Here is a 12,820-nt window from a genome sequence, read left to right as displayed (position 1 = left end):
GAACAGACTAGAGCAGTGCAGGAGGCTCTGGAGAGATATCTCCAAATGAAACTGAAAGAATACATTCCAGCACCCTAATATCTCAGTGGGGAATTTAGACAGCTCCTGGACAGAATTAGAAAAGTAAGCAAATGAAGGGGAAAATCAAAATGAAATAAACCAAAAAGTCATGAGAAAATGTAAAAGACCTAAGTCTTCATCTTCCACCATGGGAAGTCGACTAATAACGCCTAACACTAAAAACTAAAGTAGCAACACTCAATCTTGACTTAGAGATATGAGCAATAAACACCAGAAGAATTGGACGGTGCCTGTGGCTCAGTGGGTAGGGCACCAGCCCATATACCAAGGGTGGCGGGTTCGAACCCGGCCCTGGCCAAACTACAACAAAAAAATAGCTGGGTGTTGTGGCAGGCACCTGTAGTCCCAACTACTTGGGAGGCTGAAGCAAGAGAATCGCCTAAGCCGGAGAGCTGGAGGTTGCTGTGAGCTGTGACACCACGGTACCGTATGGAGGGCGACATGAGACTCTGTCTCAAAACAAACAAATAAAAAAAAAAAAATGCTTCAGATAGAAAAGAGGAGACATAACGTAGCAAACACTTTGTTGACCTTACCTCTAGTCTCGTATATCCATATCTGGCCATGAATCTAATTTATTCTGCATTGGGAAAGTAGTCTTGGGCAAGGATTTTTTCCTACTCAGATGTCTTACCCACTGAGGACATTTTAATAAGTGCTGCTGTGGTCATTCAGTCCTCCTGTTATATAAGACTTGTTTTGTAACAAGAAGATTATTTTCCCTCTCTGTACTGTGATCTTGTAACTTTTCACAGATATCACTTACCCTTGAGCCAGTTAAACAATCACTTGAACCTTGTCAGGTTTCATAAATAACTAAACTACTAACTGTTGTATTTGCCAAGTTCATGGTATTTTCTTCCAAAGAAAAACTCTCAGGCTTTGTCTACTACCTTCCTCACAAAATGTATGCTATATTTATAAATCGACATTTAAAACTAATATTGTGTAACATGATAACTCATAAGAATGGAAAAAATAAGGTTTGCTTATAAAACAGAACAATGATTCATAAAGAAATTCCACAAATTGGGCAGTAGGGCGCTGGCCCCATATACCGGGGGTGGTGGGTTCAAGCCTGGCCCCAGCCAAATTGTAAAAAAAAAAAAAAGAAATTCCACAAATCAATGTTAGTTAGCAAATAAGAAAAAAAGTACTTCTGTGTTTCAAAACTGAATTAGTAAGTGTTGAAGTATTACTGTACTCTAGCCCTTAATAGTTTTCTTCTATTTTTTTTTTTAAACACTTGAATACAATTTTAGTTCTTGGTATAAAAAGTATAATTAAAAGTACATATTATAGGGCAGTGCCTGTGGCTCAGTGAGTAGGGAACTGGCCCCATATACTGGGGGTAGTGGGTTCAAGCCCAGCCCTAGCCAAACTGCAACAACAACAACAAAAAAAATATAGCTGGGCATTGTGGTGGGAACCTGTAGTTCTAGCTACTCATGAGGCTGAGGCAAGAGAATCGCCAAAACCCAAGAGCAGGAGGTTGCTGTGAGCTGTGATGCCACTGCACTCTACTGAGGGCAACAAAGTGAGACTCTGTCTCTAAAAAAAAAAAAAAAACAGAAGAATTATCTAAAAGAGGTGAAAATGATATCAGAGAAACGTGCTATTCATCTTAACAGACTCTCCAGAAGTATATTACTATAATGAAATACATTTCATATATTTGAACTAAGTATACATGTTTAACTTTACTGAAACTTAAAATCTTCAAATATTGGATTGTTAATGAAAAGTACATGAATGTTACTTTGCCAGTTAATTCTAGTCATACTTATTATTAGTACCTGCAGCAACAGAAAGAACCAATTAACATTTCCTTCACATATCAAAAAACTAAATACGAAAGACTAAAATAAAATACAAGACACATGCAAAACAAGCAACTATTTCTTGAGGCAAGACATCAGCACAATCAAGCAGCCACCCCAAATAAGAATTTACGGAACACAATCACAGAAACCATAATTTAAAACATGGCATTTTAATGATTTGCCTTATTATAGTGTCCAAGCTTCTGCTTCCAATTAGTAATTAACAATGTCCATATGCAGTATTCCTCATTTGACTCTCAGTTAAGAAACAGTTAAAAAAAAAAAAAAAAAAGCTAGATTCAGTAAGACATGGGAATTGTCTGTCATCAGTGAACCTTAAATACAACTCAATGAAAATAAGTAATTTTAAAACTCTATGTCCTCTAATTACACAAGGGAACAGTAGAATGGAGTTAGCCAAATCTTCCCTTTGCCACTAAGAAAACCAGAGGACATGGTTTTTAAAACTAGGAATAGAGCATTTTCAGTGGGTTTGTATAAACAAGTCTTTCATATAAATGTGATTGTGCCTCAAAGCCATATAATCTCAGGTTATAACAAATAATATGCTACAAGCTATGTTTAAGTAAAGCAAATAAAAGCATTAAGTAATACCTTCTTACAGAGAGCTCGCAGCTTGAAAGCAGAAAAATGAAATGCAGAGTGTTCATAAAATGTGTAGGGAAAAAACTATTACCATTCCTCATGATTCCAAGTTTGCTTCAATCATTGCTACTTGTTTGGGAGAATTAATAGCCTTAATGTTCTTTATATATTTTAAAAAGGAAAACATTCCATTTTCCTGAAAGTCTGCAAAATGGTAATATTCGTCACAAATGTATCTCTACCATGAGCATACTAATTAATTCTATTTGTATTATTATTCAAGAGTTAGGCATTAGAAAAGAGGATCAAGAGTTAAAACATGTACCTTTTTGTTAAATGCCCAGATTTTGTCCCATTCCATATTCACAACTGAACGAGAGGAACCCTAAAATAACAATAAAATTATTTTTAAAAGTAAAAAGTATTAATTAGAATTATTTCTTTATTTCAAGTTAAGCTTATGTTTAGAAAAAAATAAACCCAATAAATATTTGCAAGTTTACTTCCAATAAAATATAAAACTTACTGTGTAAAAACTAATTTGGTTACCCTTAATGATTCACTGTAAAAGTTCAGTCCATATACTGGTCACAGTCAACAGTCATACATTTCATTGGTAAAATTACTTCAGCTACCTTTATCCAATTCTAGCTTAGGAGCTTAAGCAATATTAATTTTCCACTATTATAAACAGTGTTAAACATACTCTTTTTAAAAAAATTTTGCCCTTGGGTGGCGCCTATGGTTCAAAGGGGAAGGGCACCGGTCCCATATGCCGGAGGTTGTGGGTTCAAACTCAGCCCTGGTCAAAAACCACACACGCAAAAAAAAATAAATAAAATAAAATAAAAAAAATTTTGCCCTTGTGTTATAAGGCACAAACAAGGAATAGGAAGAACAGAGACATTAAAAACAAAATGAATATTAATGATGGTAGGTGAAAATTCTAACAGAGATACTAAAAAAGAAACCACAACTCACTTGAGCAGCAATAAACTGTTTCAGTCCTTCAACTGTCATCCCTCTTCTCAATACACCTCGGACTGTAGGAAATCTTGGGTCATCCCTGGGAAATATGCAAATGTTGAAGTACCAAGGAGATTTTAAAATGTGTAGATAGGAAATGTAGAAAATATCTTAATGAATAATAAATTATATTCAGCTTATTAAACATATGGTTAACAGTTGGTTATACTAATTAGGCAGATTATAGTATCAATGAACTCAAGTTCAAGGAAAAGAAAAACCGTTAACTTGTCAAATACTGCATGAAATAATGTAATGTAAATAGTAAAAGCACATTTGAAAAAAAGCACAATGGTGATATTTTCAAATATGGAAAATTCATGCTTTGTTTTTATTTTATTTTTGAGACAGTCTCAGTTTGTCACCCTCAGTAGAGTACCATGACATCAGAGCTCACAGCAACCTCAAACTCTTGGGCTCAAGCAATTCTCTTGCCTCAGCCTCCCCAGTAGCTGGGCCTGTAGATATCTACCACAACGCCGGGCTATTTTTAAAGATGGGGTCTCGCTCTTGCTCAGGCTGGTCTAGAACCCATGAGCTCAGGCAATCCATCCACCTCGGCCTCCCAGAGTGCTAGGATTACAGATGTGATCCAACACACCCAGCCCATTTTATTTGATTTTATTTAACAAATATCCAAAAGCTCTATTCTACATATGACCATGAAAATTAGATAAAAGAATGGTATCCTGGCATTCCTGTATTGAATATACTTTATAAAGCCCTTAGGACTGTAACAAAAATTACGCAGATGATATTCTGCAGGGATTTGCAAACCTCAGTAAGTTTGCAATAATATCCTTTTTTACAGGGCTCAAAATAAACTTGCCTTTTATCAAATTCAGCTCTACAGTACAACAGTATAAATACATATTTCTTTTTCTTTTTGAGACAGTTTCACTTTGTTGCTCTCACCCTCAGTAGAGTGCCGGAGCATCACAGCAACCTCAAACTCTTGTGCTTAAGCGATCCTCTTGCCTCAGCCTCCTGAATAGCTGGGATTAGACACCCACCACAACACAGCACCTAGTTTTTCTGCTTTTGGTAGAGATGGGATCTCACTCTTGCTCAGCTGCTCTTGAACTCCTGAGCTCAAGCAATCCACCTTCCTCAACTTACCAGAGTGCTAGGATTACAGGCATAAGCCACCACGCCTGGCTAAAATACTTATTTCAACATATATTTACTATGTACCCAACTCAGTATTATGTTGATACTAATATAAACTAACATATATATTCTTGTTAATTTAGGTTAAAAACATTCTCTAACACTTATAAGCCTGGTAACCCATCTGAACAGGTTTCATTACCTAGATAATGTTTATAAAATCATTTTAATTTTTATTTCATCTTTTTTCATTAAAAACCCCATATAGATTATGAATATGCTACAGAGACTTTCATGCTTTTTCTAGGTACTGAATCCTCTGGGCAATTGCTCCACAAGGCACCACCAAGGTAGAGACCATTTACACATTCATTTCAACTCATGGGTATTTTGACTCATGGGACCTAATGGAAAAGAAAAAGCTCAGAGCCTCAGCAGAGCATGGAGACTGGTAATCAGGTATCTGAAGGACCAGGGTCATATCCACTTTTCTATTACATGCTAAAATCTGTGGAGGATGTACCCCCATATGTGTTTTTCATTCTAATGTGCCATGGTCCACAATGGGAACTCCGTCTCTGAAGCATTCAAACAAGGGAGGACTCTAATGCACTGGCTGAAATGAAGATAAGAACCAGGAATTCTACAGGTCTACCCACTCCACCTCCTCCCAATTACTCTTCATATCCCCTCACCCCGTTTAAAAAATCACTGATATATATGTCAGTTCTAGGTAACAGAAACATACCATCCATCTACTAGCCCTTCGTTGACAAACCATGTGAGTTTTCTTTTGGATAGCACTGTGTTGTTAAGATTTAGCCGACTATATTCCCAAATATATGGTTTTCTTATGCCTAAAGCTTCAATAATCCAATAAAATTGTTCATCTCTGTCATGGTATTCTGTTGTTCTCAGGGCATGCGTAACACCTTCAATGCTGTCAACTATGGGGCATGCAAAATCATATGTTGGATAAACACTAGAAAAAAGGGAAGAAAAAAACATACAACATTTTTACCCTTTCCATCATAGATTAGGCATTATAAGCAATACTAATTTAAAATATAATTCTTTTTAAGTTAAGAGGTTCCTTTAAAAACTAACAGGTTTATGACTCATAATACTCAAAGTACACAAAAACTATTAGCTTTCAACAACAATGGGTTGGTTACCCAATCACTATTCAAACAAATGAGCAAATTTGCAATTTAAGACACAATTAAGTATTGGCTTGGCAAATTCTACAATCACAGTATTTCTTTCTTTCTTTCTTTCTTTTTTTTTTTTTTGAGACAGAGCCTCAAGCTGTCGCCCTGGGTAGAGTACCCCTGGCATCACAGCTCATAACAACCTTCAACTCCTGGGCTCAAGCGATTTTACAGGTGCCCGCCACAGTGCCTGGCTACTTTTTGGTTGCAGCCGTCACTGTTGTTTGGTGGGCCAAAGCTGGGTTCGAACCCACCAGCTGGTGCCTTAGCCGCTTGAGCCACAGGTGCTGAGCCAATCACAATATTTCTTAACAACCAATGTATATCATGGTAAGAAGCAATAAACAATGTATGTACTAATTTTGAGGAAATTTAGCTTTGGAATACCTTTAGTAATCCCCCATTCAAGTAAAAACTTAAGGGTGTAACAGTTGTAGTTAAATGTGCTCTAGAAAAGAGATCATTCTCTAGTAATAACCAATAAAACAGAAAAATCTTTAGATTATAAATTTACATTTAAGATATAGCAGTCTTAAAAATAACAATGTACGTGTGGTATAAATTTGAACTTTTAAAAATAGGTTACTATATTATACCTTCTAATTTTTAAGATACAACTTACGATACTACTGCATTATGCTTTGCAATTATTTAATACTGAAAATGTGTATCCCAATTTATTTTCCAAATGTAAAGGATCTGCTTAGTAAAATAAGCACTCGAATACAATAATATATACCAGATAACTACACACATAAGTGTTTGTCTATATATGGACACACATCCATACCTCTTAAAGAAAGTCACATTAGCTAACCAGGTAAACATTTACATTCACCATTACTCTTCAGAAGTTATAGTTCAGCATTTGCATGTGATAGGATTCTCCAAAGTACAAGAAATATATTATATGAGTGGCACCTGTGGCTCAGGGAGTAGGGTGCCGGCGCCATATACTGAGGGTGGTGGGTTCGAACCCTGCCCTGGCCAAACTGCAACAAAAAAATAGTCATGCGTTGTGGCGGGCGCCTGTAGTCCCAACTACTTGGGAGGCTCAGGCAAGAGAATCACCTAAGCCCAAAAGCTGGAGGTTGCTGTGAGCTGTGACGCCACAGCACTCTACTGAGGGTGACAAAATAAGACTGTTTCTAAAAAAAAAAAAAAGAAGAAAGAAAGAAAGAAATATATTGTATGGTATTTAAAGTAGGTTTTTTTTTTGGAGGGGGAATCATTTAAAAACAAAGATCTGTTAACCTGCAGACTCACAAAGAAAACTAATCCAAGCTTGCAAAACACATGCTACTTTCTTGTAGTGTTCAGATTTCTATAAATTTTCAATATTACTACTTTAATGAATTAATTTACATATAGCAGAATCAAAATTTATTCTTTTTACTTTGTTGCCCTCGGTAAAGTGCCGTGGCATCACAGCTCACAGCAACCTCCAACTCTTGGGCTCAAGCAATTCTCTTGCCTCAGCCTCCAAAGTATCTGGGACTACAGGCACCCACCACAATGCCCGGCTATTTTTTTGTTGCAGTTGGCATTGTTGTTTAGCTGGCCCAGGCCAGGTTCAAACCCACCAACTTGGGTGTACCTGGACAGAGCCCTGCCCACTGAACTATGGGTGCCACCCAGAATCAAAGCTTATTATAGGAAGATAAGTATCTTCATCTAAACATATACCACAGTATAACCTAATCAATACATAAAAAACAACTTTAAGCAGACTTGAGGACTTCTATAGATGTAAACTAATACAACCTTAACTGACAAGTGAGTAACAGCCCCTAAAAGGCTACATAACTTTACAGAAGGCAAAGAGACAGTTAATCTGTGAATAATAAAAGTCCAGATTTCTTGACTTCTTTATATCTACTTCATATTTAGAGAGAATCATAAGAAAGCATAAAAGGCTACCTAACATATTCAAAGACTCAAGAATCAAAACAGGTCTAGACTTACTTGTATTTATTTCCAGTTCTTGGGTGTGGCTGAATTTTGCAGCGATAAAGGGTCGGATCCCTCATGCACCCATTGTTACTACTCATGTCAATTTTTGCTCGCAAACAACAAGACTGACCAAACTGGCTCCCTTTTTTCATTTCTTCCCACATTTGTAGATTCTTCTCAATAGCTATTAAAAAAAAAGAGTTCTTGTATACTTTATCTAACGTGGCTGAATTCAAATTATTTTACTAGTGCTTCCATTTGATACAAGTTTTCATGTTCTTGTTTTTTATTATGAACACATTTCCATTAGTTTAAAAACACTATTATTTAAAAACAAAGTTATTGGTTCCAATATTTGGCACCAAGAGCAAATGCTTTTTTTTTTTTTTTTTAATGAAAGAAGTATCACAGCTGGGTGTGGTGGCTCATGTCTGTAATCCTAGCACTCTGGGAGGACCTCTTGAAGTCAGAAGTTCAAGCCCCACCAAAGGAAGAGCAAAATCCATCTCTAACAAAAAATTTAAAAAATTAGCCAGGTGTTGTGCCATGTGCCTGTAGTCCCAGCTACTGAGGAGACCTGAGGCAGGAGAATCACTTGAGAATCACTGGAAGGTAGTGAGCTATGATGACGCCACAGCACTCCACCCTGGGTGACAGAGAAAGATTCATTTCAAAAACAGAGGACCTCAAACTTTTTAAACCGGGGGCCAGTTCACTGTCCCTCAGACCATTGGAGGGCTGGACTATAGTTAAAAAAAAAACTATAAACAAATTCCTATGTCCACTACACATATCTTTTTTTTTTTTTTTTGTAGAGACAGAGTCTCACTTTATCGCCCTTGGTAGAGTGTCGTGGCATCACCTCTAGCTCCTGGGCTTAGGTGATTCTCTTGCCTCAGCCTCCCCAGTAGCCGGGACTACAGGCGCCCGCCACAAGGCCCAGCTATTTTTTGTTACAGTTTGGCCAGGGCTGGGTTTGAACCCACCACCCTCAGCATATGGGGTTGGCGCCCTACTCACTGAGCCACAGGCGCTGCCCACTGCACATATCTTATTCTGAAGTAAAAAAAACAAAACAGGAACAATCACACCGCCTCATGTGGCCCGCGGGCCATAGTTTGAGGACCCCTGCAAAAACTGCCTGCCTTAAAGCAGAAGCAGTCTCTTCCTTTGCCATCTCATTCATACACAAAGGACAGAATGGTGTTACCTGGCCCTTATGGCCCTCAAGCTATGGCACTACAGCTTGTGCCTGTTTGAAGAATATGCCTTGGACTAAGAGCCTGAGCCATGTTGGGTTCCCTGAAATCCCCTTCAGTCTTCTCATTGAGAACCAAAATCCTCCTGAATCAAGGACAATTAGAGATGACAGAAAACAGACAGTGATACAGAGTTTGATACCAGAAAAAAGGAGTCTGATTCTTGAATGACTATGGTTCTACCTACCAGAATATTGAAAACCTGTCCCCTATGAATAAGAAAGAACTGTTAACAATTTTCTACTAAACTGTTAAAGATACAATGGACAATTTACCTGCCCTCTAAGAATCAAAATAGGTCTAAAAGTCCAGCTATCTTAGAAAACGTAGAGAAACTTCTCAAAATAAAAAAAAAAAGACTTACCATAATAATTTGAATTTACTATACATTGCAAATGTGACACTCAAAATTTAAATATAGTATGTAAGTTCTAGCAACATAATTACAGAATGAAAATAGCTCAATTTAGAAGCTCAAGAGCTAAAGCATGACTAAGAAAGATATGCTCTTTAGTAAAGTGATACAGATGTATTTCAGAGATATAGAGTAGTCCTGAGCTTATATTCACATTTACCCACTAACTGAAAGGATGACTTGGGTGACTATAACATTACCATCAAACATTTTAGAAAGGCTAATTATTTAAATTAAGCAAACTGTTGCATAAAGAATCCTACAAATGGAATAAGTGAAATGCAAAAGACTAAATGAATTAAGTGAGATGGCAGGGGTATGGACACTTCATATGCAGTTGTGATTCTAACAAAGAAATAAGGGGTGAGGTGATAGAGGGAGGGTTAGTAGGGGGACCAGACCTATGGAGCAAAATGCAAGTACAAGTTGGATCTATCAGGTATACCCTGTTTCCCCAAAAATAAGACATCCTCCGAAAATAAGACCTACTTACAGGAAAGGTAAGACATCCCTTGAAAATAAGACCTAGCGCATCTTTGGGAGCACACCTTAAAATAAGACACTGTCTTATTTTCGGGAAAACAGGGTAGAACACAAATGTCTTAATGCTGTAATTGGGTAAATGAGGTGAAAGCTATGTTGATTACTAGGATGTAAGCACTCCAATTTGTACAAATAATCAACACATCGAATCCCATAATGGCATAAATGTGTTTATGATCTATGTACAAATGACTTAATAAAAAAAAAATAAGAACATAAAGATGACAAAAAAAAGAAAAAAAGATTTCTAAGAGATGAATTAACATATAAACAATATTCCCAAATGTGTTTCAAAATAGCAGCTTTCATAGAAGAGAAATCATATTCTATAATACTAAAGAAGAATATAAGAATATCAATTAAAATATAAAACACTAAATGTGCCTTACAATTGTTCCTATGTTTGGATTCTGTCCGCTGTTCACGTTCCGCCTTCACCTGCTCAGCAGGAGTGTCATCCACATAAGCCTTCCCTTCTTGAATTAGCTTCTCTGCATATTTCATTATAGTTTCAAAATGATCCGAGGTATAAGTAAATTGATCCGGTTTGATATGCAACATTGCAACATCTTCCAAGATAACCTGCAATAACAAACCAAAATAACCATCAGTGTATCTTTTGCAATTTCTTCTGCATTTTCAACCCTTGATACTTTATTTGGACAAATGAATTAATACACCATCAGCCTTAAATAGCCTGAAAATGATTGTGGAAGTTGTATGGTATTATTAGATCAAAAAAGAAAAAAAAGAGATAAATATTCACTATATTAGCCTCTAAATTTCCAGTTGAGAAAGCTGATGTCATGATGGAGCTTTCATTTACTCTGGAAAAGCCGGTTAATATTAATCAAGCTAATAATTATTTGCCCTCTCTTTGAATATACTATAATGTTTCTGAATAAAGATACGAGGCGAGGAAACCTTCACATTTTCTAATATCTACTTAGTGTTTATTTCATTCATAAGATTATATGACAAAGAGAAAATCTGCCTCTGGTAACCAATTCATTTAAAAAACTGGTACTTAGAGGAAAAAACAGCATTTAAGGCAAATTCTACAATTGGGGAAGAGAAAAGTATGTTTAGGTATTTTGATACAGGAGCTCAATATTTGTTGTCGTAGGTCTCAGACATGGTATATACAAATGAAGGGGGGGAAGCAGCAATGAGGAAAAATTTATTCTCATACCATGAAGGTATTAGGTCACCCTCTAATTTTAATTAACTTTTCTGACAAAGGGTCATCACTACACTTTTAATTACCTTCTCAAAATCTTCCTTTTCCTTTTCAGGATTTGTGTCATCAAATCTCATGATCAGTTTCCCTTTAAAGTTAACCTGGTAGTGCTGGTTCAGAAGAGCAGCTTTTGCATGCCCAATGTGTAAGTAACTAAAACAAAAACATTTCACAAAGAAACTCATTAACATGTTTTAACTAAATACTTAAACTTAACCTTTTTTGAGGAGAAGAGAACAAAAATCTTTCTAATTGGTACTCCAGTCATATTTTTTTCCTAGCAAGAAGTAGTATATAGAAAATCAGACCCTGACAGGAAGAAAAAAGACCACATTTATAAAATAATCATAAGAAACAATTTCATATGTAAAATCTCACAACGGGACAAGATATTTGCAAACATTACAACCTTAAGGAGAATCATTTCTTTTCATTAAGAGGAATCATCATTTAACTGGAGAAAAACTGCTTCAAATACTATTTCCAGTGCTACCTAGTACTGTATCTTTAGTAAGACCTGCTACTACTGAGAACTGCATGCCCACTGCAGAAAAGCTCCTCTGAGATTGTCAGTGTCACTGTGATGGTTAAATGAGAGACACTTGAGAATTCGGAAACCACAGAGAAGCCACGTCTCTAGGTTTGTTTTATCAGATGCCAAAATAAAAGTATTTTAAGTAAATGATCCCGAAAGGCTCATCAGCACCAACACTCCATATGAATCATAATTGATGAAAACACTGTTCTGTTCCTACAGGCAGATAAAAATCATAAAGAAATAAATCATAGGCTCTGTTGATAAATCACACAAACCAAAATAACCATCAGTGTATCTTTTGCAATTTCTTCTGCATTTTCAACCCTTGATACTTTATTTGGGCAAATTTATTAATACACCATCAGCCTTAAATAGGCTGAAAATGACCGTGGAAGGTTGTATGATACAATATCATCCTCCATCAATGAGGAAGGTAAACAGCCATATCCTATATCACTACTGCTGAAAGTACTTCATTGGGCAGGGAATAGGCATGTTTAAACAGCCAGCTCTCACCAACTTTTATTATTTAATAGTAACAGTTAATAATGACAGTTAGCAGTCACACTGTTTTAAAACAGTCACCTAGTTTCATTAACAAATTGATCTCTCATGCCTAGAAGGAGGGTAGAGGAGGCTGAAGAGGGTAGACTGCCTGAGCTCAGGAGTTCAAGACCAGCCTGAGCAAGAGCAAGGCCCTGTTTCTACTAAAAATAGAAAAACCAGCCAGCTACTGTAGTGTGTCCCAGCTACTTGGGAGGCTGAGGGAAGAAGGTTGTTTGAGCCAACGTTACTATGAGCTATGATGCCTTTGCCCTCAATCTAAGATGAGAGAGTGAGACTGTCTCAAAAGAAAAAAAAAAAAGAAATTGATCTGAGTCAATATCAGTATGGGAGGGAAAAGTACAACCCTCTATGTGTTTATCATTTTTAAAGTCAATTCACTTTTTAGGATTTCATGCAGCATTCCAGATTCCATTTTAAGAAAGGTTTATATGCAGGCTGGGCATAGTGG

General features: G+C 36.6%; 1 protein-coding gene across 2 annotated transcripts in view; it reads right to left on the bottom strand.

Annotated features, from left to right (window-relative positions):
- The window catches only part of EPRS1 (glutamyl-prolyl-tRNA synthetase 1), a 116,712-nt gene that overhangs the window by 66,655 nt on the left and 37,237 nt on the right, over nt 1-12,820 (bottom strand). Inside the window, exons 7-13 of one of the 2 annotated variants that reach the window (XM_053606388.1) lie at nt 11,294-11,420; nt 10,417-10,609; nt 7,823-7,994; nt 5,395-5,628; nt 3,492-3,576; nt 2,836-2,895; nt 2,520-2,540 (exon numbers count right to left, since the gene is read on the bottom strand). In XM_053606388.1, coding sequence (XP_053462363.1) covers nt 2,520-2,540; nt 2,836-2,895; nt 3,492-3,576; nt 5,395-5,628; nt 7,823-7,994; nt 10,417-10,609; nt 11,294-11,420 — 892 coding nt within the window. The remainder of the gene's footprint in view (nt 1-2,519; nt 2,541-2,835; nt 2,896-3,491; nt 3,577-5,394; nt 5,629-7,822; nt 7,995-10,416; nt 10,610-11,293; nt 11,421-12,820) is intronic. The other variant, XM_053606389.1, reaches the window with a different exon arrangement.

The sequence above is a fragment of the Nycticebus coucang genome, chromosome 10, assembly GCF_027406575.1.
Source record: "Nycticebus coucang isolate mNycCou1 chromosome 10, mNycCou1.pri, whole genome shotgun sequence".
NCBI lineage: Eukaryota > Metazoa > Chordata > Mammalia > Primates > Lorisidae > Nycticebus > Nycticebus coucang.
Note: the sequence above shows the minus strand (reverse complement) of the source record. Positions and strands in the feature narration are given on the sequence as shown.